General features: G+C 39.0%; 1 protein-coding gene across 1 annotated transcript in view; it reads left to right on the forward strand.

Moving 5' to 3' along the window:
- usta (uronyl 2-sulfotransferase a) overlaps positions 1 to 23215 on the forward strand; it is a 72051-nt gene extending 48836 nt beyond the window's left edge. Inside the window, exons 3-8 of the mRNA XM_012867428.3 lie at positions 4644 to 4799; positions 12547 to 12626; positions 12740 to 12893; positions 18682 to 18779; positions 18869 to 19026; positions 20762 to 23215. Of these exons, the coding sequence (XP_012722882.2) occupies positions 4644 to 4799; positions 12547 to 12626; positions 12740 to 12893; positions 18682 to 18779; positions 18869 to 19026; positions 20762 to 21054 (939 nt within the window). The 3' untranslated portion in view covers positions 21055 to 23215. The remainder of the gene's footprint in view (positions 1 to 4643; positions 4800 to 12546; positions 12627 to 12739; positions 12894 to 18681; positions 18780 to 18868; positions 19027 to 20761) is intronic.
- Positions 23216 to 25789: the final 2574 nt, after the last annotated feature.

A 25789-nucleotide genomic window follows, 5' to 3' on the forward strand; every position in this document is an offset into this window, starting at 1 on the left:
GGGTAAAAAATACAAAGGAAGAATAAAACAGACAAAAATATTATAACATGCACATAAATAAATACTTAAAAAATATAAGTAATTAATAAATAAAGTTGAAGATTATAATGCACAATAAATAAATAAGGTAATTATTACAAAGGCAAATAAATAAATAAGCTAATTAAAAGAGATATATACATTTATGTCTCACTGTATAATTTAATTTCTACCTACATTTATTAATTTGGTGGCAATTAATTGTATGCTTATTTATTTATTGAGCATTTATTTATTTATGTATTTATTTTTAGATATGGAAGACTTGGTCCTCCATATGAAACCAGGTGGGACTTGTTCAGAAAAAGATTTTTCCGTGGCTTTTGAGAGAAAGAGTTGTGAATTTAGAGTTGACACTCAACCTAGCATGCATTCCTTAGGACTGTGGGAGAGAACTAGACTGCTGGGCTTGGACGTGGCTTACAAAAATCCCTGTTTGGTTTCTGTTTAAGTGAATGGGATAGAAAATTAAGTACAACGTATTTTAAACAAAATAACCGATAAATATCTTATAGACATGCCCTCAGGAGGATGATTGCACTGAAGTTGATAGTTCTGATGTTTTTGTGCGGGTCAAGCCTGAACTTCCTGGCCCCACAGAGTTCCCAGAAAAACCTGTGCATGTGCAGGGATAGCATGAAACTCTGCCAAGAAAATCACTTGATCCTATGACCTTCTTGCTGAATACAGTCGATAATCCGGATTTTTGGAAGAAATGTAATAATTGAGAAACATCCATTTCAATCCTGTAAATGTGGTCCAACTCAGGCATTCTTCTAAGAATGAATCCCTTGTGTTGTTATATTCAGTTCAGCCTTCAGCTTTACAGTGACTTGAAATGAGAGTGCAGTGTAAGCTTGACAGTCATTCCCACTGTACATACAGTAAAACCTCCAGATGCCCTGACTTGGCTGACCGTTGTTTTAAAATAGTTGCATGTCATTAACTGATTGATTCCTTCTACTCATCTGAATCCCCGGAGAGATTAATGATGCCATGTTAGCGGTGCGTGGTACATTCCCACATCTCTCATTATCGTTTTGTTGACTTGCCCTCCTGCAGTTGGAACAGATCAGGAGTGTCAACAGCTGCCCGATGCCCTAAAACATGTGCTATCAGAAGGCTGTGGCTCTGGTAAATGTGGGTAAAGATTCAAAATCGAGATGAATGTCCAACGTAAATGAGAGGGTTGAAAAAAACCACACTTAACCCAGAATAGAGCTATAGCACATTTGGTGTGTGGCAGTGTTCCATGAGTGTCCAGTATACGATTTTATGGACTTTGTGTAGATTATTCTTTCACTTATCTATCTTTCTATTTTTACTCTGATAATCAGTTGTTCTCCTAGTTATTTACATCAATTATTCCTAAATCACCTGTAGATGCCCAGACACAATCAGCGGTAAAAGCTACAGATTGTCTGGCTTGCTTGTTCTGCTTTCTCTAACAACAGGAAATGCTTTGAATATCCACTCCTCCCACAGCCGAAACCTAAATATGCAGTTCTTCCCTTGGTTCAGAGTGCAAGACACTGACCCAAGATCAGGTCTAACTAAAATGTGCTGAGCCTTACGTATTACTCTCATGCATTTTCGCATCAGTAACAGCTGTTGTGGATTTTCAGGAACATTGGCCGCGATACAGGGGTCAGTGAGCCATGTTTCTTTGCCGAAATAGTTTTGCATTTGAAGAAGTTTCTAAATTCCCTGATTCACTTGGAGCTCTGACTGTAAATGTGTTAACAGGGCTTTAATTTGGAGAAGAGACAGCAGAAGAAAGGTTAAGATACAAAGATGGCTGGAAGGACTGCTCCTCTTCCCGAAAATCTGCTTAGAGTTAGCTGGAAAGCATTACCACAACAAAAGTCAGACTTAAATAAATCTCCACAAAATTAAAGACAGCCCTGTCGTATTTTTTGATTCCCTGAATATATCAGAAACTGAAACCCTTCCTTTCAGGCACTGCCTTACAAAACGGTAACATTGATATCACAAACAAAAAAGATTTCTCCCTTTTTTCTGTTGTTAGTGCTGAAAGGAGATTTGCCCTTTTCATAGCATCTCTTATGTTCTTCCAATGTTATTCAGCGGCTGGCTGTTAGATCTTTGACACAGTCATTTGTCATAATAGCTGCAGGGAATGATGTCCTGCAAAACACTGCATGTGTTTTACCCGCCTTGTTAATGTCACAGGCTGGAATGTCTGCCGTTATTTGGCAAACACAGGGAAATGTTGGGAGTGCTGTTCAAGAAAAACTGTCTGATCTGCTCAAAATAAATTCCCAAGACTAGTCTAATTACAGCTATTGTACTTTAATCTGTTAGAATAAAGCGTTATCTTAGTGTGGTTGGTCAATAAGGATGCTTTGGGTTTTAAGAAACAAACATAAGCTCAGACATGTATGCAAGGACTATTTCCCTTGATCTTGGAAAGCTTCCATAACACTTTAAAAGCAACGCAGGCTTGAACTTCAAACATTTTTAAAAACAGTCGACGTTCTCTAATGCTTTTAAATCTCGAGTTGAAGCTAACAGAAATGTAGTTGAAAAATAATCTTAGATCCTTTTTATCATGAATGAATTGTAATTATTTATAATATGGCCAAAGGCATTTAGCATTACTAACTTGATTAGCACATTTAGCAAATGATAGTAAGCATGGTTGGCACTAGAAAATCTCTCCCTGTTTGTATAACACTTAACATTTCCTTTAAATAATGAGCTGGACTCTTTAAAGGAGCATTACGCAAGTTTAAAGGTTTAATATAATTGTTTGCTTTCCCATACATGCCTTTACAATTGCCCAATGTGTAAAATCAGTTTTCCTCTATTTACTGCAGTTGCCTCTATAGGCTCCATTAGCCAGTTCATGAAAAGAGTGACTCGGGTCATATTTTATGGCCGTGCGAGTGGGTGCCTTCTTCACATGCCTTCTTCGTTGAGTCTCCTCCGCCATTGACACATTAGTAAGAGAACGCGGGCTAACAGAAGACATTACGTCTCTGAAGAAAATACCTGTACAGGTGCTTTTCCTTCTCTCCCATGCACGTGTACAACACTGGTGTAATTTCAAGTTGTCGACAGAGGGGGCACACTTCTACAAAAACTCTGGAATTTGCACTATGCTCCTTGAGCAGATTTAACAGACTTATTTTTACTGTAATATTTCTCTTATTTGCTTAGGTCTAAATCCCTTTGTAAAAATAGCAATTTGAATCGACAACTAACACGGCTCCATGGAAACTACGTGCCCTTGCCTAGAAGCTTCTTTCACTTTTTAAGCCTTCTCAGAGTTGACTCTTCTTCTCTTAGTAGCAACTTCCTCACCAGAGTGCGGTTATGGAACTGCTCTAACTGGGTCAGGTTTGTGGGATGCGTTCCTTACACACACCATATCTGCTTTGCCCACAGACTTTTATGGATCTGAGATCAAGGCTTTATCATTGTCTCTCCAAAACATTGACTTTGTTTTCTTTAAGCCACTTGTCCTTAATCTGGGGTTATTCCTAGGGCAGTGTCCATTTAGCAGAACAATTTGTACCCTGATACTGTACTCAGGATGAACCTGTGGAGGTTGTTTAATCGCTCACAAAATCGTGAAAACTGCAAGATGTGCTTCTGGAAAAGTAATTACATATAATTGTCATACATTTTTGTCCTTTCATTTAATCTCATAGTGTTGAGTGGATAAAATCAGTGTGTGGGGCCTGGCTGAGCTGTACAATGGGAAACTTGAAACATATGAGAAAGAAAACTGAAAATGTTTGTAGGTATTTTTGTTGCTGTAACTCAAATAGTCAGGTGATCTGCATTATTGCTGCATTTTTCTCTGTCATGACTGGAATGGCTACCATTAAAATTTTATTTGAAGGGAAAAAAGGAAGTGATTTCAATGGCTGCAATGTCAGTCAGTGCTGATTTTTGACACTTTGAAAAACACTTCAAAGAAATCTCCTGCAAATCTTTTTTTATGGACATGTCTGCCTTTAAAATGTAATGATCAGCCTACATAACTGTAATTTGTTAACACACTCATATGATGAACCTGCAGGACTTTTATATGTTTTTTGTGATTTGCTAAATTAGGGCAGGAATGAATTGTTTGACATAAATGTAAATTCTCTGTAAAGCAAAAGTAAAAAGCCTTTTCTTTACTTTATGAATCAGAGCTGAACTGCTTGTTTAGCTGGTGAGTCATAATGTGTGTGAGAGTACGTGCTGGAGCTTATGTGTGTGGGTGATTTAAAAAAGTGCGTCAATTTTCGAGTTGTAGTACACTTTCTGACTCACTGAGTTCATGGGAAGAAAGACCATAGGAGGAAAATAAAAAAAAAGCTCAGCCTTTATGTACTTCTGTTGCTTCAATACAATGTGTTGTGACATCGGTTGAGTCACTTTCAACTTTTCTACGTCAACACCGTTTTTTCTTAATCATTGGATACTCAAAAACCTTCCAATTGCATACATTGTATTAAGCATTAATTGCACAACTGAACACCTAAAGAAGCGCATATAGAATTAATACAAATTACAGACTAATCCTGTATATTTTTTCTTACTCTAGCTCTTGATGTTTGTATGTTTCTTTCTGTATGTATCTACAGGTGCTCCCGTTTCCAAGCCAGGTGGTTTATAACCGTGTGGGGAAGTGCGGCAGCCGGACTGTGGTCATCCTGCTGAGGCTGTTGGCCGAGAAACATAGGTTCAACCTAATCTCTTCTGACATCCATAATAAGACGCGCCTCACAAAACATGAACAGGTGAGATACGTAAAGATTCAGTAAAGGGGCGTTTTCTTATGTTTTGTTTTTTATATATAGATATATTAATCTGCTATTGAAAGTTCACTTAAAACCATTGAAGCTGTCTGGTGCACTAAAGGGGCAAGAATGAGACGACCCCAAAAACAGGAAGGGTTTGGCAGGTGGAAGCCACAGACATTTTACCACTCCCAATTGTATTTGGACAATTTTTCATTAGTTTTGCATTTAAGCAGGGTCAGTGGCACTACTGGTAGCATACTAAATGGTAAATGGACTGTACTTGCATAGCGCTTTATCAAGTTCTGAGGACCCCAAAGCACTTTACACTACATTCATTCACCCATTCACTCACACATCCCCACGCTGATGGTACTAAACGACATTTGTAGCTACATCTGCCCTGGGGCAGACTGACAGAAGTGTGAGGCTATACCTGAACCCCACAGAGGTTGCATAGGTGGTCCAACACTACCTGGATGGCACAAGTGTCATTACCTTAAGGTTTGCTGTGTCTCCCAGCACAGTCTCAAGAGCAAGGAGGAGATTCCAGGACACAGGCAGTTAATCTAGGAGAGCTTCTGTAATCGTGCAATTATCATCACCAAATAAAGCTGCAAACAGAGATGGGCAGCCCTTGCACCTCAGCGCCACTCTGGCTTGTGTCCCGCTCCAAACAATCTGTATCACCACCTCAACGCCCTCTGCACATCGCCACTAGACAGTACTATAAGTGAGCTCTGATGTTGCGTTCAGCCAGGTTCAGTTCAGTTCAGTAAAACGTGGCAAGTAGGGCACGGTGTGGTCCTCTTTCTTTAGCCCATCACCTTTGGTGGATCAGCGGGGACTGGGGGTGTGATAAATGAGATGCAACATTAGCATTGTTATTTACGAATAACTGTTTGATAGTCGCAGTATATTCACATTGCTTATACATAGTTCACATCTTGTTTGTCACTGTCTATGGTAATGTTTCCTCACTTGAACCAAAAGGCTGCCACTCTAAAGATGCTGTTTTCAGTTAGTCATCTATTTTTGTAGAGACAAGTGTTCTTGTGTTCTTATTCAGTGTGAGTCTTGTCAGACAGATGTGACAAGCGCTCTTTATTAGTTGGCTCTTTCAATTTAACAGCGTAACTCACAAACTATTTCCATCACAAAAAAGAACCTCAAGCAGTTTCAGTTTCGGACTTAGGAAATATGGGCAGATGACCAGTGCGGGATTAGAAGTGAGAAGCTTTCGAGACTCACACAAGAAGTCAGTTAAACATGTTTTCTGCTTCATATGCTTTAAATAGGAAGTTGTTGCTATCAGCGTGTTGCTTTGGACGTGAAAACTATTTTTTGTGCTTTGTGTGGTACTGAAATTCGTTTCATCACGCCTCACTACTTAGATGATTTCCTGAATTTTTGTTGGTTGTCTTTCTGGGAAAGGGGGGGGGCTTTCCCAGAAACCCTCACTGTTCTCAAAACATAGATACAAATTTAAATGTGTCAAATTTAAATGACTCACCTTCATATCCAGGGTTAAAAACAGAAGCTTACACTTACTTTACCGCTTACTTAACCTACCAATTTAAGGGGGAATAAATAGACTTTAAAATTCTATGACTAAAACTGAACATCTAAGACTTACACCAAAGCTGTACTATGACAGTAAAGAAATAATCGAGCGAACACAGACTGAGCAAATGCAAACTTGTTTTTATTGATATACACACTAACACATACGGAAACACTGTGCTTCTCTACATTCAAGAGTTTTTCACCCGTCCATCATTATGCAGGACTGTTTTTTGAACGCAAATCATTTCTTATCTCTCTCATTCACATTTAACGCACATCCAGTTTTGCCTTAGTTAAGTTATTTGTTGGGACAATTCACCAGCTGCATTCACATGTCCACAACAACTAAACTACTTTTTTAAACTTGAGTTTAGAACATTGTGAATTTTCTCCGTGGTCAGACACTAAAACATTTAATGTGATTGTTGACACAGAAAATTACATTTTAAATGCTCAGTATTGCAAACAAGGCACCATACCCTTTTAATTTATGTTGCACCTTACCTCCAAATTACATGGGGGATTTTATGACGATAGCGCCAATTTATTTTAGTGAAATTGATTTAAAATTGGTATTTTTTTTCTCTAGTAAAGTAAAAAAGCACTTAGGAATCAGAAGGGATAGCATTGGGAAACTAGAAACTGCATCCTAAGCAGTCCTTATAAACACTCAGTGTTGTTTGTTAATTTAAGTCATGCTGTACCACAAGTTACTGTAGCAGCTGACCCAGTGGATTTCACCTAAGAAGAAAACTAAATTACCCCAATGAGATCAGTGATTTCAAGTGACTTTATTCAGCAAGCTCACTCTGAGTCATATGGGCGAATTTTCCAGTAACTCAATGCCCTCCAGAGAAATCCATAAAAAAGAAACTCACTCTTCTATCTGTGACTTTCTGTGCAGAAACCTAATCACATTTCTGTGAGCAGTCCACAAAAGTATGAATATTCCCGTGTCATAACAAGCCTGTTAATCTCTGTGTACCTGAGTGATTCACTGGACGCTGACCTATGCGGACACAGACGCACACCACCCAGCTTTAGAGCGCCTACTCTCATCAGCTGAGACGCTGGTTCATCAGTACAGTTCTTGATGGTTTCCGGCTGGCTCTTAGAGCGGAATGATACGTTTATTCTGGGGTGGGTATTTTTCTTGTGTGAAGGTGGCTAATTTGTTTTTGCGCTTTTCTGATCTCCTTTTGATTTCAGCTATGTGATAAAGGGATTCATGACTCTCTTGGTTCACAAGATGCAGGGTTTGTTAAGGAGAAAGCAAAGATGCTTCCTGGGGGGAAAAAAAAAGCTTGAAAGAAGGAGGCAGCTGTTGTGCATTAATCTGAAAGCTAGTTTTCTCCCTCTTTACAAGATAGTCACTAAATCTATGCTTGACAGGCATCGTGAGACAAAGACCCCCCAGAGCGGTAACCCCATGTTCCTCGCTTGGAGAAAATTGGGTATCACATGTCAAGGACATTAAATGTCCCAGTTGTCAGTTATTAAAGTATTGAGAACTTAGTTGTGTTGGAGTGGTTCCCATCAGTGCAGCTCCTCACAAAAGTATTTCTACATTTAAATATTTTCGTTGCATTACAACCACAAACATTGGATTTTGCGGAATACCCCACATAAAGTTGAAAATCATCAGATATTTTAAAATGATACAGTGTTTCACAAATAATTTACAAATATTCTGAACTTTCAAAATCTGTTGACTGGGCAAAGTGTGCACAAGCCATTAAGGGGACACAGCAAACATGTTTTGTCTGGTCAGATAAAACCAGCAGCCAACTTTTTACCCTACATGTAAAACACATTGTGTTTGGGAAGACTTCGTGTATCCCCCTAAATGTACCATCCTTACGGTGAAACATTATGGTGGCAGCATCATGTTGTGGGAGAAAGTGGAAGGGAGCTACATACAGGCCAATCTCGAAGAAAGCTGCAAAAGACTTGAAAATTGGGGGTAGGTTCTCCTCCCAGAGGGAAATCTAACTGAAATTTAATTATTTAGCTTGGAGTAAAATGCAAAAGATTGAGTCTCTACATGGGAAAACCCTGTGGATGTCTAAAAATAATTCCAGTGATAGGCCTAAGAGCAAATACACACAATGCTTTAGTTTTGTTTTGTTTTTTGAGGGAAAAAAAATAAAATTTAAAATGATTCCACATTGCCAGTATGCATTACTTTCTCTGTCGGATAAAATTTCAACATACAACCTTGAAGCTTGTTTCTGTAACCTGACAATATATGAAATGTTCAATGGGTGTGAGGACTTTTGCAAGTCAGTGTGTGTAGATTTATCATTGTTTTTTTTTTAGCTTTCAAATGATGCTAGGGGGAAGTGAGAGCAACAGTCAAAACTATGTAATTTTAGCTCTTTTTCTCTTCCTCTGATGAGTCCCGTGAAGATACCACTGGCGCTCAATTAGAAGGGGGAAGTGCAGGTATGCCTGGAATCCTTCACTTTCTCCTTTTAGCCGTTCTAGGAAATTAGAGGAGGGGGTTCTACTCAGACAGACAGACTAGGGGGTGGGCCAGAAAACACACACAGAAACACACACTTGCACATAAACTCACTAAATGTGCCCAAAGTAGTCTGTGTCAACCCGCAGATGAAGGAGGGGGCTTAAAAAAGTCGTTCTAACACTTTTTTTTATCTCTTAAAAGCAATAAAAGTGTTGAGCTGGAGGTGGATAAATGCTGCAATACATTCTATCGCACTAATGAAAACTTTACATTATTTTTAATTTTTATTTTTTACGGCTGAAGAGATCCATAAACCCTGGAAACAGGGTGAGTGGAAATGTACTGGCTTTATAGAAAAGAGGGAGAGTGTGAAGCCTGAATCTGACTGGAGCCTCTGATTAACTGCCTTGGGTACATAAACAAGTATACATATTGCTGTTGCTATGCAAATAGTTTTGCAATGACATACAGGGGCCTGTATAAGAGCAGGAAATATAAACAGTTCTTGAGCCAATCCTTCCTCTTTACCACAGAGTTTCTTGTAAAGGATGTAAATGTAAAAACGCTGAAAAATATATTGTCCTTTTCTGTGGAGATAACTTTGGGAAAGGAGGTTGTTGAGGGCAAAGAGAAAGAAGAGAGTTGATAACTTCAGACATTCTTTCAATTTACAACATTTCGTGGATTAATTATAATTGTATGTGATAGACTCACTCAAAGTCATGCATAAATCGATAGTGGCAAGAAAAGTATATTTAGTCTTCACCGTTTTTTGCTAATAAAAATCTGACAAAATCTAGTCTGCATTGTATTTAGTTCCTTTTTACTTGTATAATCTTATATTAATATTTGTCAAAGCTTTGTAAATTCCAATTAAATTTGCCATTGTGCAGTGCCTGAGGAACAATCTGGGGCTAAGGGGTTAAGGGAAATTATTTAGGTGGTGAATTACCGTATATTTCGGACCATAAGGCGCACAGTGAATTAACGTGTCTTTGTGCACATATAAGGCGCACCGGATTATAAGGCGCACTAAATATTCTTCCCAAGTGTGTAATATCACTCCACCCCTCTGCGTATACAGCTCTCTCCTGAGAGAGATAGCTATCCGTCTCTGTCGGGAGGACAGAGTAGTTGGACTCCACTGCCCTGTTTCTAACATAAGGCCAAAATAAACGTAACTTTTATATTGAATTAACTTACTAGGTTTATTGTTGCTAGCGCGTACCCCGGGCACGGGCTGCCTAAAGGCTTCCACATACTCGGGCGCACTGTGCTCATACTGTGAGCACTGACTTTCAGCGGGAATTTTACCCTTCGTAGTCAAGCGTACTATTTCTTACATTTCTTGTGGCAAATTCCTACAATACCCACACTTTCTGCAAGTGGGACAAAGCGACGGAACGGATGGTAAGATGTGTTATTAGCTAGCTGAGCACCAAGAACCGTTTCTTTTCCAGCAGGCTACCACCGCACTCCTGTCAGTGAGAACAGAGAGGGACTGTGATGCTGCTCGTCCTTGCGACTGCCTGCTTGGAGCAGCTCAGTCTATTAAGCCCGGTGTCACATATAAAACATTTAGATGTAAAGACTTCTTACCTCCAAGAAGTTTATAGTGTGATACGTACCTGTATGCGCGGAGTATGCCTAGAGTATGCACGGACCTCCGCGGAGTGAACTACCCCAGAGTATGTGGGGCCTTTACGTGAACGCACTTTTAGTTTCGAAATTACAGTCAGGCAGTCTTGTAGACTGCTCAGGGGTTCGATCAGGTAATGACACACCTTACCGTAATGCTCCGAATATCCATTGAGCGGAGTGGCGTACTTGTTGACAGATTTTTGAGCGCATTGTACAACATAAACTCAGTCAGTAAGCACAACTTTAATCATATCTATAAGGCGCACCGGATTATAAGGCGCAACATAAATTTTTGAGAACATTTAAGGATTATATAGATAGCATATATATGCATGGTTGTCTTGAATCTATATTGAATATTTGTGGTCATTTGTACATGCAAACCTGAAAAATTCTGATAATTTTTTTCCTGCCCCGTGAAAACCACAAGACTAGAAATGTGACAAAAATATTTCAAAAGAATAAAAATGTTTGACTGACGCTGTGTTACTGCTATGAAGTGCCTGGCAAATGTAGACAATGGATGGATGCAATGAGCCCCAGGGTACTCTCAGTTTTTCACATAATACTATATAGTTGCATCTGAAATAAGTGGTGAACGTTCTTTCTATTAGGAAAAGTCCAGTTTTCCTTTCACTGAATGACCCTCATAATACTGCTCCTGCTTTTATTGCCCCAGCAATGGGTCACTGCAATCCATTATATGTTGGCATGGGCCATACGGAGCTGATTCAGAGTGCTACAGCCAGGTTTCTGAGTGGTAGGCATAAACAGAAACATATTACACCAGTTCTGGCAACATTACACTGGCTTCCTGTCTGAACTGCAATTAACTATGAAATCCTGCTACCCAAATGCCAAGGGCACCAACTTCTCTGTCAAACCAGTTGCTTTCATATTCCCTGGGTTGCAGGTCTCTCCAGATTTATTTCCAGGGCTGGTTTTCTAAAAATTCCCCTTCTAAACATCCTTGTCAATATAACTCTTTTTTTAAATTTTAACTAAGAACATCTGCTGACTGGATTTTTTGCTTGCTTACAGTTAGAAACGGCTCAAAGTTCTTATCTGTATAGATAAAGACTTTGATTATTATTTCTCCCATTCAGATGACAGATGACATTTTCCCGAGATGCACTAATCTTAAGCATACACTAAGGTAGTGGCTGTCAAATTTATTTCAGTTGCGCCCAATTGAAGAAGTAAAAATTTCAGGCCCCCTACATCCCAACAAAATGTATCAACCATGTAACTTTTATCATTTTCTGTTTTAATGCATTAAAGCTGTCATTCTGAAGGAATACCCAGAATCCCTTTTAAAAAATTCTAACATATATATGGGATCAGATGGTTTCTAACAACGAGAATGTTTCAACATTGCTACACTTTTTGAACTAAATAGACTTTGGGTGACGGTGGCGCAGGAGTTAGGGAGTTCGCCCTGCAATTGGCGGGTAGGTAAGACACTTCACCCGAATTGCCTACTGCCGTTGGTTAGAGCCTCGCCTCTGTCAGTCTGCCGCAGGGCAGCTGTGCTACTAACATAGCTCACCACCATCAGGTTGTGAATGAATGAATGACTGACCGTAATGTAAAGCGCTTTGGGGTCGTCAGACTGGTTAAAAGTGCTATACATGTACAAGCCATTTGCCATTGACCATGTATATATAGTATTAACAACAATATAAATGGCTTTTAGCCCGACTCGCTATGAACCTCATATGGAAAAAAAAAATTATTAAGCCATTATTATTAAAGATAAACTTCAGGTACATTACTTTTTGTACTTTGTAGGAGTTAATCAAAAGTATACGCCATACTGCTGGACGCTGGTGCAGACTAAATAGCAGAGGGTGCTGTTCAGTTCAGATTGTAGTGTCCATCGCAGAATAATTAATGTGTGGCATTTTTCCTTCCTTCCCTTTGCTATTGACATGTGTTTTCTAACTTATCCAGCTCACAGAGACCCTTTAATGCAATAAAAGGAACTAAAAAGACAAAAAAAGCATTGTTGTAAGCAAGCAATCTTTGTTGTAAAAAGATCAGTTAATTTTGTGTGTTTGCCTCTTTGTGCAGGTGGATCTGATGAAGAATATCAGTAAGATCCCGCAGCCATTTCTCTATACCAGACATGTTCACTTCCTGAACTTCACCAGGTACAGTGGAGCAGCCCCAGACCGAAAGGCTAACCAGCAGTGTTCTGTAATTTTGCTCTGCTCAGATATGCAGACTCTCTGAAGTTATTGCTTACTTTCTTATTTTTTCTCAGGTTCAGGATAGAGGAGCCTGTCTATATCAACATAATCCGGGATCCCATAAGCCGGTTCCTCTCCAACTATTTCTTCCGTCGCTTTGGTGATTGGAGAGGGGAGCAGAACCACCTCATACGAACACCAGGGATGAAAGATGATGAGCGTTACCTGGTGAGTCCTGTGTTTTCAGCAGACGAGACTTTAACAAGGTTTCAGCTGAAGGCCTAAGCTTCATAACACAGTTCAATTTGTGGGTTTGGGATTTTAAACTCTATTCTTATAGGTAAGGTCAGCTCACTCATGGCCCTCTGATTGTGCTAAAAAAACTGAGAGCAAGAATCTTAACTGATAAAAAGCTTTGTGGCTGAGTGGAAGAACGCGTGCAATCACTGGGGACATGTTTTCTTATCTTGCCAATCTTAGCCATATCCTTAAACTATAAAGTTTACAGCTTGGTTTGGCTTTGAAAATAGTCGCAGGGAAGCTTTTTCTATGAATAACAAGGAAGTGTTCTTTTGGCAGATGTAGAAACACTGATTGATCAGTGTTTCACGGCATGTGTTTGCATGTCCTCAGAAACAGAAATATATCCATTGCTGCCAATGCTGCAGGCTGATGAGGTATGAGCAACCAGCAGGGACGAATTTTCTGAATGTGCAAATATTTTTGCAGTTTCCACCGTAGAATCAAGTTCCCTTTGATTCATGGTGCGTAGCAAGATGCTGCTCGTCTATTTTTTTTTATTTATTTTTTTTGTTTTTTTTGGTGAATCGCCTAACTGATGTTTAGTTGCAGACCCATTGTTTCTAAGAACAGTGCCTTTGTTGCATGGAGTCGACTATCTTCTTACACATTTGACCTGGTATTCTAACCCAGCACTGTTTTTTTCATTAAATGTCTTTGCATTTCTTGGAAACAGCATGTTTGCTATGACTCCACAAGTTTCCTTTTGAGTTAAGGCCATTTCAGCTAAACAGCCTACCATTTTCTTCACTTCTTTTTGTATTTCAACCTCTTCAATTAACTTTTTAATCAAAGCACCCTGTTCTTCTGAACAATTTCTTGAACAACCCATTTTATTTACATTTACAGAAATGAATGCACTACAAGCCAGTATATGCAACATTTTGCTGCCTTCATCCTAAAATGTGGGCCACCTGATCGAACACCACACTGCTCTTACATAGAACCTATTTCAGTGAATGAAACTATTGCTAACAGAAAATCAGCAGCAAGTTGTTTCATTATGTTTTATGTTTCTCTACTACATCTACAAGAAGGCTATTCGCTTTGTAGAAATTAGATTTCCACCAAAGCAGTCAAAATATGAGAAACATGCATTTTAATCCACGAAACTGATGAGCTTATTTGCAAAACAATCAACTGGGTCCGTTGAGGAGGAACCCGATTCTGTTACCATTTTGTTTTAATCCCCCGTTTTTTATTGATTATTCTAAGGTGTCTATTTGTAGTCATATTTAATGAGTAGCATTTCTCTTCTCTGCTTGTCATCCCAGCCCCAGGCCCATTAACTCTCCTATTGACATTGGCAAGATCGATTTTGCAGATACTTAGTGTTTGAAAAGCTAATGCATTCAGAATGTTTGACACACTGCTGTTGCATGCTTGCGTGGTGAGTGACTCTTTCTTTCTTGGCAGTAACAGTGCTTCTCGCTAGGGTTCAGTGGTATCAAAACACAAGGCTCTACTGAGACAGGAACTGAAATAGACATACTGTCTGATTCCAGTGCGGCGTCCATGTAAACTCTAATTATGCAATGCTTTGACACTAAAAGGTCTTTGGAGATGCTCCACAATCGGGAAATACTGCCTTACCTTTCATTCAGATCTTTAAGGCATGTTTTTTGTGTGGTTTTGCAGGTTATCTATGAGTGGCTAGTGTCTTACTATCAGAAAAAGTAATCAAGTCACCTTTAATGTTTCTTAGAATAAGGATCATCAGATTCTAATCTTAGACAAGCATCTTTGAGCATTGACAAGAATAATTTAGCATTGATAAAGATACTGTCTTATGCAAAAGTAACCCCTTTAGAAAATGTTTCATGCGATGATGGGCTATCACAACCTGATATCAACCGTCATGTGAATTGTAACGAAACCAGGTAGCATTTTTAATTATAGAACTGATCTACAACATGACAGACTGTGTACCTGCTCGTTGACATACTTAGATGTTTATCCCTGTGGGAACAGGATATAATTACTTCATCATTTTTGTGTCTTTATTGGGGACAATGAGGTTTGGGACTATAACTATTTTGGAGTTTATTGTCCCATAATTCCCCAAGCAAGCATGAACATGCATTCATCTCAGTCAAGGGTCATTCTCGAAGGCTAACAAGGGTAGCAGTGAGCGCGAGCCTTTCTTGAGTCAGACCTGGTGTAATTAACTGCTGCACTGTTCTCCCTGGAGTGAGAGCATGTGAGTTGAGTTATTAAAGTATGCAGACCACAGGGGCCCCTTCCTACAGTTTAAGGGGAGGAGGAAGCTGTGTTGTTATACAAACTTACCTGTGTTTTCAATGCACTCTGTGTGTCACCGTGTGTTACATATTCCTGCTTAAAGGACAGGGTTATCAAGTGTGTGTTGGGTGTGTCTAGTTCTTGCTGTGTTTTTTTTCCTCTTAGCACACGTAACTTTTTTGAGTTTTTTTCTGAGCCTGTGCCTACTCACAAGATCAACCTAAAATCCAGGGGGAGGGAACCTGACATTGTGGATGGGAAGATGTATGGAGCAAAATACGGGGTAATATTTGAAGAAAACCTGTTAGAAGTTGCAACAGCCTTACGACCAGTGTGAAGGTTTACCAAGCAAGAGGATAAAATAAATTGGATCAAAGGATGTTCAACTGTAAGAATAGCTCAGCTATTATTATTTACGGACACTACATCCCATCTGAGTGAGCTTTAGCAATTCTGCAGACAATTATGGGCACAAAATTTTGTTTCTAGATGTGAAAAACCAGCAGAGGCATATCCTAAAATGACTTAAAGGCAAATCTTTCATCAAATTCATTGCTTGTATAGTGACAAAATATGAAGTTGTTGTAGGGGTTTTTGAAAACTTTTGCAAAGCACTTTCTGTTTCAGTATCGAGTTTTGCAAGAGATTAGAAGATAGACGTTGTTGAGAGTGCGGGAACCCTCAGCATCAATCAGCATGCTTCCCAGGCCATGTCAACAATCACAGTTCAAAGCCGTATTGGATGTATCATCCCCCGCCTGTAGTGTGTTAGCCCTCCCTGCACTCCCCCAGGCCATATTTGAAATGTGTCAATGAAAGAGCGCTGTCAGTCTGCTCACAGGGACCGAATCAAACCCTATGCACATGTTCCCGAGACATTCCTGTGGTCGAACTGGATTTTCCGTGGGTCTCCACGCCTCTTTTTACATACACATACGCTGTGCTATACAAACTGATGCAGTGGTCACTTGAACTCATGACATATGCAGAGCTGGGCTCAGATAAACATGTTGCATTTGGGGACATTCATGATATGTCACAAATACCACATATTTGGAGCCTTTTATTGATTTAGGTGAGACATGAAATTACAACTTGTTTCTAATCTCTCAGATTACCTGCCCATTTGCCTGTTTAGGTTGACTTTAGTTTATAAGCCAGACAAATATAGAGGGTGTAGCTCATTTTGAGCCATATGTAAGTACTAGTCATACCTTGTGAATTCTCAAAGGAACAAGAAAAATAAAAATGTATCCTGACACCCAGATCAGTTCTCACTGTTGAAGGATACTGTTCAAACACAAGAGATTCCCACGCTAACGGAAAAAGGATCTGCTCCCAGTTCAACTGTGAGATACAAAATTCTTGACAAAATAATTGCACAAAGTGAGTGGCCTTGCTGCCATAAATCATGTCTTAACAAGCCCTGATTGTAGAAAGACTTAAGGTGTCTATTATGTTTTCTCCCTGATTGCCTAATGTGCAACCAACTCACAAAACTTGCTTGTTATTAATACCAGGTGCAAATTCAATATTTCATACTCATTCAATATATTGTACTTTTTATCCTCAAAAATTACAAACAGTTCTGTGGAACAGCCAGTTAAAGCAAGAATGTTTTTTTGTTAGGAGTTTGAATTTACAGTGTTGAACGAAAGCAAAGAAAGCTTCTTCTGTTTCATATCTTAAGGATATCTTGATGCATCAGTTTGATGCATGATATATAACTGTATGAGTTTTGTTCAAAAAGCTAAAGCTGCCTCATCAATGTCACTAAGATTGTTTATCTTTGACTACTGAATCTCTGCTTTCTCCTTCACCAACAGTTGCCTGGAGATATTTGAGCACAGTGCTGGGCAGGTCACATGACACAGACAGGGAGCTGCAGCAGCCAATGTAGCCTGTCTTTCACTATTAATGTCATTGTAAAAGGTGAAAAAAACACCTACATTGTTGAGAAACCCCATATTTATTGGCATAAACATATGTAAGGGTTGTAATACAAGTTAATTGCTCCTTTTAAGAAAAGGACTTTTAAAAAGTTGGTAATGCAAAGCATTAAGTGGTCTCTTAAAATTAAGACCACAGCCGATTTATTATTAGTTCAAACCTACTGAAAAAGAGTATATGATCAAATGTGACCTGAATTGCACAGAGCTGCAGTGCTGAACTCTAAAAATTCCTCTGGGCTTTTGTTGTCTTTTCTTTCAAGAGCTTCCCACTTATTTGCTCTGCTGATCACCAAGAAGTCTTATTTCCTGTGCGCAACCTTACTTAGAATAGTCTGTCATAAAGTTCCCACAAACCCCTCAGCTGCTCGCTGAATCAGAAACACACCGGTCTACAAAAAATTTAGATAGTATATCTTAGTTGAACATTTTTGTGCTTATGGTATAATGTTAGGGTTTTTTTTTTATTTCCATCTGTTGTATAACTAGTAGAGGAGATCAACTAAACTTCTGAGTTTCTTCCTTTATTTTCCAGGCCAGTGATGTTTTGGGGTAGCGTTTTCTTGAGAAAGAAAAATAATTCCATTCTATATTACTTAACTTTTGGAAATCAATAAGCTCGGCAAAGCAAACCCTGTTCATCCAAAGGTCCTTTGCATCATGCCCCCATCAGCAGTCGCTGGAACAGGGAAAGCCCAGACTTCTGGTTCTGTCTACTCAGCTAAATCCCTGTGAAGGAATGTCTCCCTCAGTGCTGACTTTGATATATCACTCGTATTAGCTTTGTTATGACAAATCTTTCAGGAGGGATGCTCAAAAGAGCCAGCTTTGATGACATCGTTACAGTCCCATCTGTATTGATATAATAGGCCTGTCAACACCCAGTGTCCCGTGCAGGTAGCATGCAGTGCCTATCTGAGCATTGTTTTGTTTTTTTTGGTACATTCTGTCGAGTAACGCTTCCTAGAGTGTACAGTCGATCTTCATGTTCAATCCATTTGCATGGAAACAATTGTTTCCAATACGTACGTCACCTGACATGGATTTGACTCCGGGTCCCACCGCATTCACTGGCTGGCCAGCTTCACTGCTGCATGTGTGTTTTTAATCTTTGTTCAGTCTTTCCACTTCTCATTACTTAATGACTACCACATTCAGGAGAAATTCACAGCTCTCTCTGATCACTACAGGTCTGACGTCTAGACTGTATGTGAAAAAGCTTTTCATGGGTATTCTAGTGAGCTATTCTAGTTGCTTGTGCATTGCTTACAACGGTACAGCATGAATGTGCGATTGTAGCGTCTTAGCATGGAGAGCGGCTGAAGGGGCTGACCTTATCTTCTTGCACATAATGTTGTTTGGCAATGCCCTTTGGCTCACCAGATGTCAGGATGACTGGTTTTATAAAAGTGAAGAGCTCCCTCTAGTGGTTAGAACTGGCCACTAATCACGAAATGACTCAAGGTAGAAAAAAGGGTGCTGCAGGATTAAGATTATTGTTGTGTTTTGTTTTTGTCTGCTTTCAGGATATAAACGTGTGCATTCTAGAAAATTATCCTGAGTGCTCCAATCCTCGAGTTTTCTACATCATCCCCTACTTCTGTGGACAACATCCTCAGTGCAGGTAGAATTACAGCTTTGGTAATATTTTACGTAACTCTTTTGATATGATTAAGCATGACTATTCCCTTTTATTACCTGGATGTTTCACAGAGAGCCTGGTGTGTGGGCTTTGGAGAGGGCCAAGCAGAATGTACTAGAGAACTACCTCCTTGTTGGGATCTTGGAGGAGCTGGAGGATGTTCTGCTCATGCTGGAGAGGCTCTTACCCCATTACTTTTCTGGAGTTCTCAACATTTACAAGAGTCCAGGTTGGTGCAACCATGCTGATAAATGTCATTCATTTTGTTATCTTTAAAGAAGCACAGACTCGAGTTCCAAATATAAACTGTATGCCACATGCTTTTTGTATCGGATTTGGGCATGTTGCTCATAATATTAAATTGAGAAATAGGTTTTAAAAAAGGCTAAAGAAAAAAAGGAAAGAGGGAAAAATAAAAGAGGAAAAGTTACCAAAGAATGTTGATCTTGTGTATTAAATAACAAACACAGGCATCCATTCAGAAAAAAATCCCTATCATAGAAGAAAATAGTTACAGCAAAGTCTTCAGCTCGAAATGTAAGTTCAAAAGGGAATGATTTTACAATATCTCCAGACAAATAATGAGGAATTGAATGATAAGAGGGATATTGCATGACATCAATAGCGTTATACCTGAACTACTGATGTCAGGGATTTAGAAACAAAGTGAAGTGAGCCCAGTCTTCCTGTAATTTACCGTAGTGGTAAAAGCCTACGTATAAGGAAACATTGTATTTATGCTCCTGTTATGACCAACATTGTAACTCCTAATGCCTACTGGTGTGTGTCAGGACCCCAGTTTTCCACACAACTATGTCACCAGTTCAACCTATTAGTGATCCCTTTAGGAGTTATGTAAAACAAAGCTGCAGTGAATGGAAGTTGCTAAAAGTCTCACTTTTTGCCACATAATCATTCTATGCCTATTTTCTCTAAGGGCACTACAGTAGGTGCCAAAATGTTGTTCCAAGAACCTTATCTATCAAATCAAGTCCGTCTACACTTGATTTTCTTACATGTTGTTTGACTCAAAAAAGCTACTCCACATTAGTGCTACACATAAGTTTAAAAAATGTTAAACAGATACAAACGGCAGTCAAACTCACATGTTCATTTCACTCAGACATAAGCTGCTCATGCAGCTAATTATTGTGGGGAAAACTATGTCAGAAGAAAGAAAGTAGAAACCATGGCTAAAGAGGGCTTTTGACTTTTATGCTTCCACATCTGTGGTTCTCTCAATGATCTGACTGCCAACTGAATTTGAGTTACCTCAAGTTGCTGTGCCATAAACTGTTGGTTAGCCTTTTTCTCATCCCTCAGCGTTTAGTTTTTTTCTTTTTGTGAATGGAATAACCCGCATATACAATTTTTGCTTATTCCAGTGGGAAAAAAGTGGGTGTGGAGAAATCCACCTTGTATGTCTTTTTAGTTCCAGGAAGCACATTCATGTTTCCTGTGTAGAGGACCTTTTGAGGGAAAGAAAATCTGCTTACTCCACTCTATTCCTGTGTTGCCAGTAAATGACTATGGATCCATTTAAAATGTTCACCTCAGATCTTTTTTTTTTTTTTTATCAAAGAAACATTTTATTTCCATCCACAATGCACTGTTGGGCTTTGCTTTTCCACGCACTCTATCATCATCCATAGATGGTAATTCTTTTTGTGGGTAAGGATCCAAAGGGCTCCATTTTCAGATGTGGGTTTTAAAATTGCCAAACTACTTTAAAAACAAAAAGCATGATTTTAATTTAATTTTGTTTCAAAGTTTTGAGATTTTTTTTTAATTTTGTCTCATAAATATATTTTTCCCCCTTACTGCGTGCCTAGGAAGTGGCGGAAAACACTTTTGTGTACTTAGCTTAACACGTGTGAACACTAAAGTCTAAGCGTGTATATTTTCAAAAAAATCATTGAAACTATATTAACCGATTTGTCTTTTTTCCCCTTTTCCCATCAAAGAATATCGGAAAATGGGGAACCTGACCGGCACGGTCCGTAAACATACTCCTACCCTGGAGGCCCTGCAGGTGCTCTACCACCGCATGCGGTACGAGTATGAGTTTTACGACTTCATCCGTGACCAGTTTCACCTCATGAAGAAGAAAATTGGGCTGAGGTCCACCTCCCGTCCTCCAGCCTACCCGCCTGGTTTCCTGCGTGAACTGGCCCTTCGGACACCAGAACCTTTAGACGAAGATGAGGAGCTGGACTCAGACCTGGAGGATGCCAACAGCTGGCTGGTCCATCCCTGAGGACTGTGGAAACAGTGGATGAAGCCAAATAAAAGAGTAGGCTGAAACTGGCTAAAGAGGCGGCCAAAGGAATTGTGACAGTTTTCCCCCACCTTTTGAATGTTGGCACCTTTATTTTGGATAGTTCAGTTTTCAGTCTTCAAGCTCTTATTATGAAAGGCCCAGCGCTTTGGACCGGAGCATCCGAAAGAAACAAAAATTATCTATTTAAAAGCTGGCCAAGGACAGACGGGAATAATAATAAGCTCAAATTATTTTGTGATTTGTTTTTATTGGGGCTTGTTGGGAGGCTTTTATGATCTTAACTGTTGTAATCTCCAGGAGAGATTAGCGGACAATTAAATGTGTTGGGTAATACACTAAATGTGGGAGAGGACTTCAAAGACATTTTCCGTTTGGGCTTTTCTTTTATAAAAGTCCTGATGTTATAAAATAAACTGGATTGGGGAAATGGATTACAAATATGTGCCATAAGTATTATATGTATATTAGCTGTCCAGGACTGTTACAAGTGCCAAATCGCGTTCGGATTTCCAGTAACTGTGACACAGGAAGCTTTATGAGCACAGGTGGTAGCAGTTACACTAAGTTAAGTCAGTTGTTTATAACATTTTAAGCTATTGTAAAATGTTATAAGGTATGAATGAGGGTTAACCATACACATCTGTTATGAATTCAGAGAATTCCACCTAGATGTGCATGAATCACTGAGTTTGACCTAGCCAACAGAGTGTTTTAGAGTAGATTTGTTATTTGCAAAATAACAGTATGGCAAAGGGTTATGAGTCACATGCTAAAAGCATTTAGGGAGCCTCATTTGTAATCCAAAGGTGAAACGAAATCGGAGTTTACCAAATAACAGTGTTCTGCTGTGATGCTTTTTAAAACTGTATAAATATCCTGCAGGTTTTTGTGAAATAATTCTACATGGACATCTGCGGCAAAATGAGGGATGTAATCAAAACTGGGCAACATTTTACCTTTAATTCCTTCTTGATTTTGTACTGTCGAATGATTTTGCACTTTTCTTGCAAAGTATGAACATGTTTGTGCTTTTGTTTATTCTAAAGAGATAGTATTGAATTTCTATCCTTGAAAAAGGTTACAATCAGTTAGTATCTTGCCCACAGTTAATGACTCTCTTGCATCTTCATTTACAACAGCTCCAATCGCAAAATCATCAAAAAAGTTTATCGGAACACTGCTTTGGATACCTTCAAACCATCCTCAGATATGCTTTACATGGTTATTTACAAAGGAAATGATTTACTTTATTTATTTAAACAAGAAAATGGAGAGATTCTGCATCACCAATGGTCTTCTTGGGTAAACATGCACTGAGATCAGAACATGTTACGTTTCCAGATAGAGTAACTCATAAGAAAAAGTAAATGGAAGTAAAACGCTAAAGTCTGGAGGTGGCTTAAGTTTTTGTTGCTCAAACACGTACCTCAATTTCACATATAAATAAACCATAACACCCCAGTGCAAGTTTTTTTTTTTTTTTTTTTTTTTTTTTTTAGATGTTCATAAAATAGTTTTTGCATAAACCCTTATGCTGTTTTTGTGACTGGAGGCTATTGAAGGTTGTAGAAGTCCACTTTAGTCATTAGGACTAAAGTGGAATCTAGGACTAGCAGTTAGCTTCAGCCTACTGTACCAGCTAATCTGGGTTTATACTAAATGAATACACTAAGAGAGTTATCCACTGCAGGAAAGATGTTAACTGCTTCAGACCTTTGAACAGAAACCCATTTAAAAATTCAGAACTTTAGTACCTATTTAAATCAGCAAGCAAATAACTTTTAATCATTTTACAATAGCTACCGCTAGCAGTAGTGTAAAATCCACATACCCATAAACTAACAACTCAACAACCCTCCTAATGTCCATCCCCTGTCCTCTTGTTATTGTTACATTTATGTTTTCGGTATTTTATTTCCTATCAATTTAATTTATTATATTGTAATCATTTGCTTTCAAGATAAAATTCTCAGGAAGGAAAACAGTGTTGAATACCTTTACCATCTGTATCGTGTTTTGTCAAGGGGATGAAACTGTACATGCCATTTCTATGTCTCCAGGGGGAAACTGATTAACGGCAAATACATTTCATCATTCAAGGTCTTTGAAATAAATGCCCTCTGACTTTTGCAGCTAATCTGCCTGATAACATAATTTTGCTCAAGTTATTAGCTATTTGTTGATGTGCACCTTTCCCAGATTGCTGGAGCTCATCTCGTCTTACCAAAGCTCTTCCATGCAGCAAGACATCCAGTTTTATGGCTTTTATCTCCCTCTGCAGGTTAGCTGCCTCTCTCTTCACAAAGAAGAGATAACCTCTCCATAATACCACTTCATTTTATTTTCCCTCTGGCTCTGCTAAATTTATTTCTAAAATTGAAGGAAGGACAGCGTTTTATATCCTTTTTTTAACTAACTTACTTTTACACTAAATAAAATACTGGAATCATGATGTACGAGAGATAAATATTTTAATTTCTGGATGTGGTTTAAGTTGCCAGTTTCGAGTTAGCTTTACTTATAAATCTTCCATTATAAATAAACAGGTATTACGTGGTTGAGCTCAAAGGTCTTTTCAAAACCAAATTTAAAAAGGACAGGTCATTTAACCACTGGGCATGAATTGGAGGGGCTTTTACCTTCCAGTTTCACAGAATAAGAGCAGAAAGAAAAGAGAAAAACAAATGATGAAGCATTGACTTTGCTTGAGAAGAAATCAGGGTTTGTCTTTGCTAAAATACCAAAAAGAGTCACTGGGTTTGGTTGAGATTCTTTAAAATGAAATTCATAGTTTGAAAAAAGGTGCTTCCAGTATTTCTGAAGACAAGGTCCAAAACATGAATAAAGAACAGTCCCCACATCTGGATAATTGTCAATCAGCCTGCAGTTCGACATATGGGATCCAGGCAAAAGCCTAAAAAGCCCTATTCATGACTATCTCCGCCAGTAGCTCACTCTGGTTGATCGGAAAGGTTTTTCGATCAAATCATCGCGTCCTGTTATTTTATTTATTTGATTTACACTTTGTTACGGCTCTATTTGTTAGTAGACGAAGCACTTTTGTGTATATTTTCCATAAAAAGAAGCAATGGAGCTGAGTGAGTCAGCAGCACCCAGTGGAAGTTTAAAGTCTAAGTCGCACGTAAAATGTATTTTAAAGCAGATGCATTCAAATAGTCACCAGAGTAAAGAAATGTATATTATATGTGAATTATGTGCGCCGTTTGGAAGTAATTTCAATAAAACTTGCTGTATATGCAAGACCGAACAATCCTCAATCGGCCGATCCGGTATGTGACGTCACACACAGAAAGAGTACCGTGCATCTGGCAATAACACTGTCTGCTAACACTACGACTTTCCTCGCTCATGAAGTGTGAATTGCATAAAACACTTTTGTCACTGCCTGCAATCCAGTCCTTTCGCGTTTCTTTTACGAATTTATCCCATTTCTTTCGGACCTTTTGATCCACCGGCCAAGTATGTAGGGCTACTTTCTGGCCTGCACTAGTCCGCAGGGAAGTTGGTTTGATATTGAGATTCAAGCTCCGCGGAGTCAGCGGAGCACTGTTGATAAACAAAAATCAAATCAGATTTGTTGACGGTCCCATCGCGTATGGAAGGAGGGAGCAGCTTAGAGACGCTGGCCGAAATCGGAATCCTTCGACCGGATCAACCATGAGCTAAATCCCGCTGACTCAGCGGAGCTTGAATGTCCAATATCAAACCAACTTCACCGCGGTCTGCACTACAGCCACTAACTACGCACCTAGAAGGCATTTTATCTTGTAATTAGTTTGGCGATATTTTTTATAAGCGCTTGCTCAAAGTACACGTGGATCCGCAGATTTGGTGTGTGAAAGAAGATCCCGGAAAACATGCATATATATCCTGGTTCGCCATACCGGTTGTACAATGTAAACAATGTGTGTTTCTATGCAAGTTCGATTCACGCGTTCTCGGTGTTCTTGAACTGACGTCACACTGTCAGAAATGGCCAATCGTAAATGGAGGCAGCACTCAAAAGCGAAATACCATAATCAGTGTACAAAATGTGCGATATTTTATATTTAAACTTAATTTGAACACTTTTGATACATGAATATTCAAAGTTTACTTTGTTCTGGAAGTTATTCAACGGTTTTCAGGATATTTTTTCGGTACAAGACTTAGACTTTAAAAAGAAAGAGGTTATATAACCCTAACCCTCTAGATCTTGTTGGTCTTGGACCACAAAGTTGTTACTTTACTGTGAGGCATTGTAGGACGGTCTACTAGCTCTTATAGTAGTTGAGTCAATTGTTGGCATCTTGCTGTCTGCAGCAGTGCCAGCAGATGGCGCACAACAATGTTTATGTCTGCTGCGTATGCCCAGTGCAAAATTCTTCTCAGGCTAAGGACTGAGTAAACACTAACAGGATGAACGATGAATATTGTTTTTTTGTTTGTTTTTTAAGATGGATATGTGTTTTTTGTGTTTTCCTTCTACGGTCAAAACATGTGACTAGGCTCCTTTAAAACTGCAACAGTGCTGATAACACTTGGATACTGATGTAAAATGTTTAAGTCGCTCTCACAGGGCATTCTTGACAGAATTCATGGACAGACCTTTTATTGCCGTGAGTTCAATGCATAAATAGACTATAATGCATTATTCAGATCCAAGGTAAAATAAAGGTTGAACCTGTACATTTCTGAAAAAGTGTGAAGA

This window comes from Fundulus heteroclitus, chromosome 15 (assembly GCF_011125445.2).
Source record: "Fundulus heteroclitus isolate FHET01 chromosome 15, MU-UCD_Fhet_4.1, whole genome shotgun sequence".
Lineage (NCBI taxonomy): Eukaryota > Metazoa > Chordata > Actinopteri > Cyprinodontiformes > Fundulidae > Fundulus > Fundulus heteroclitus.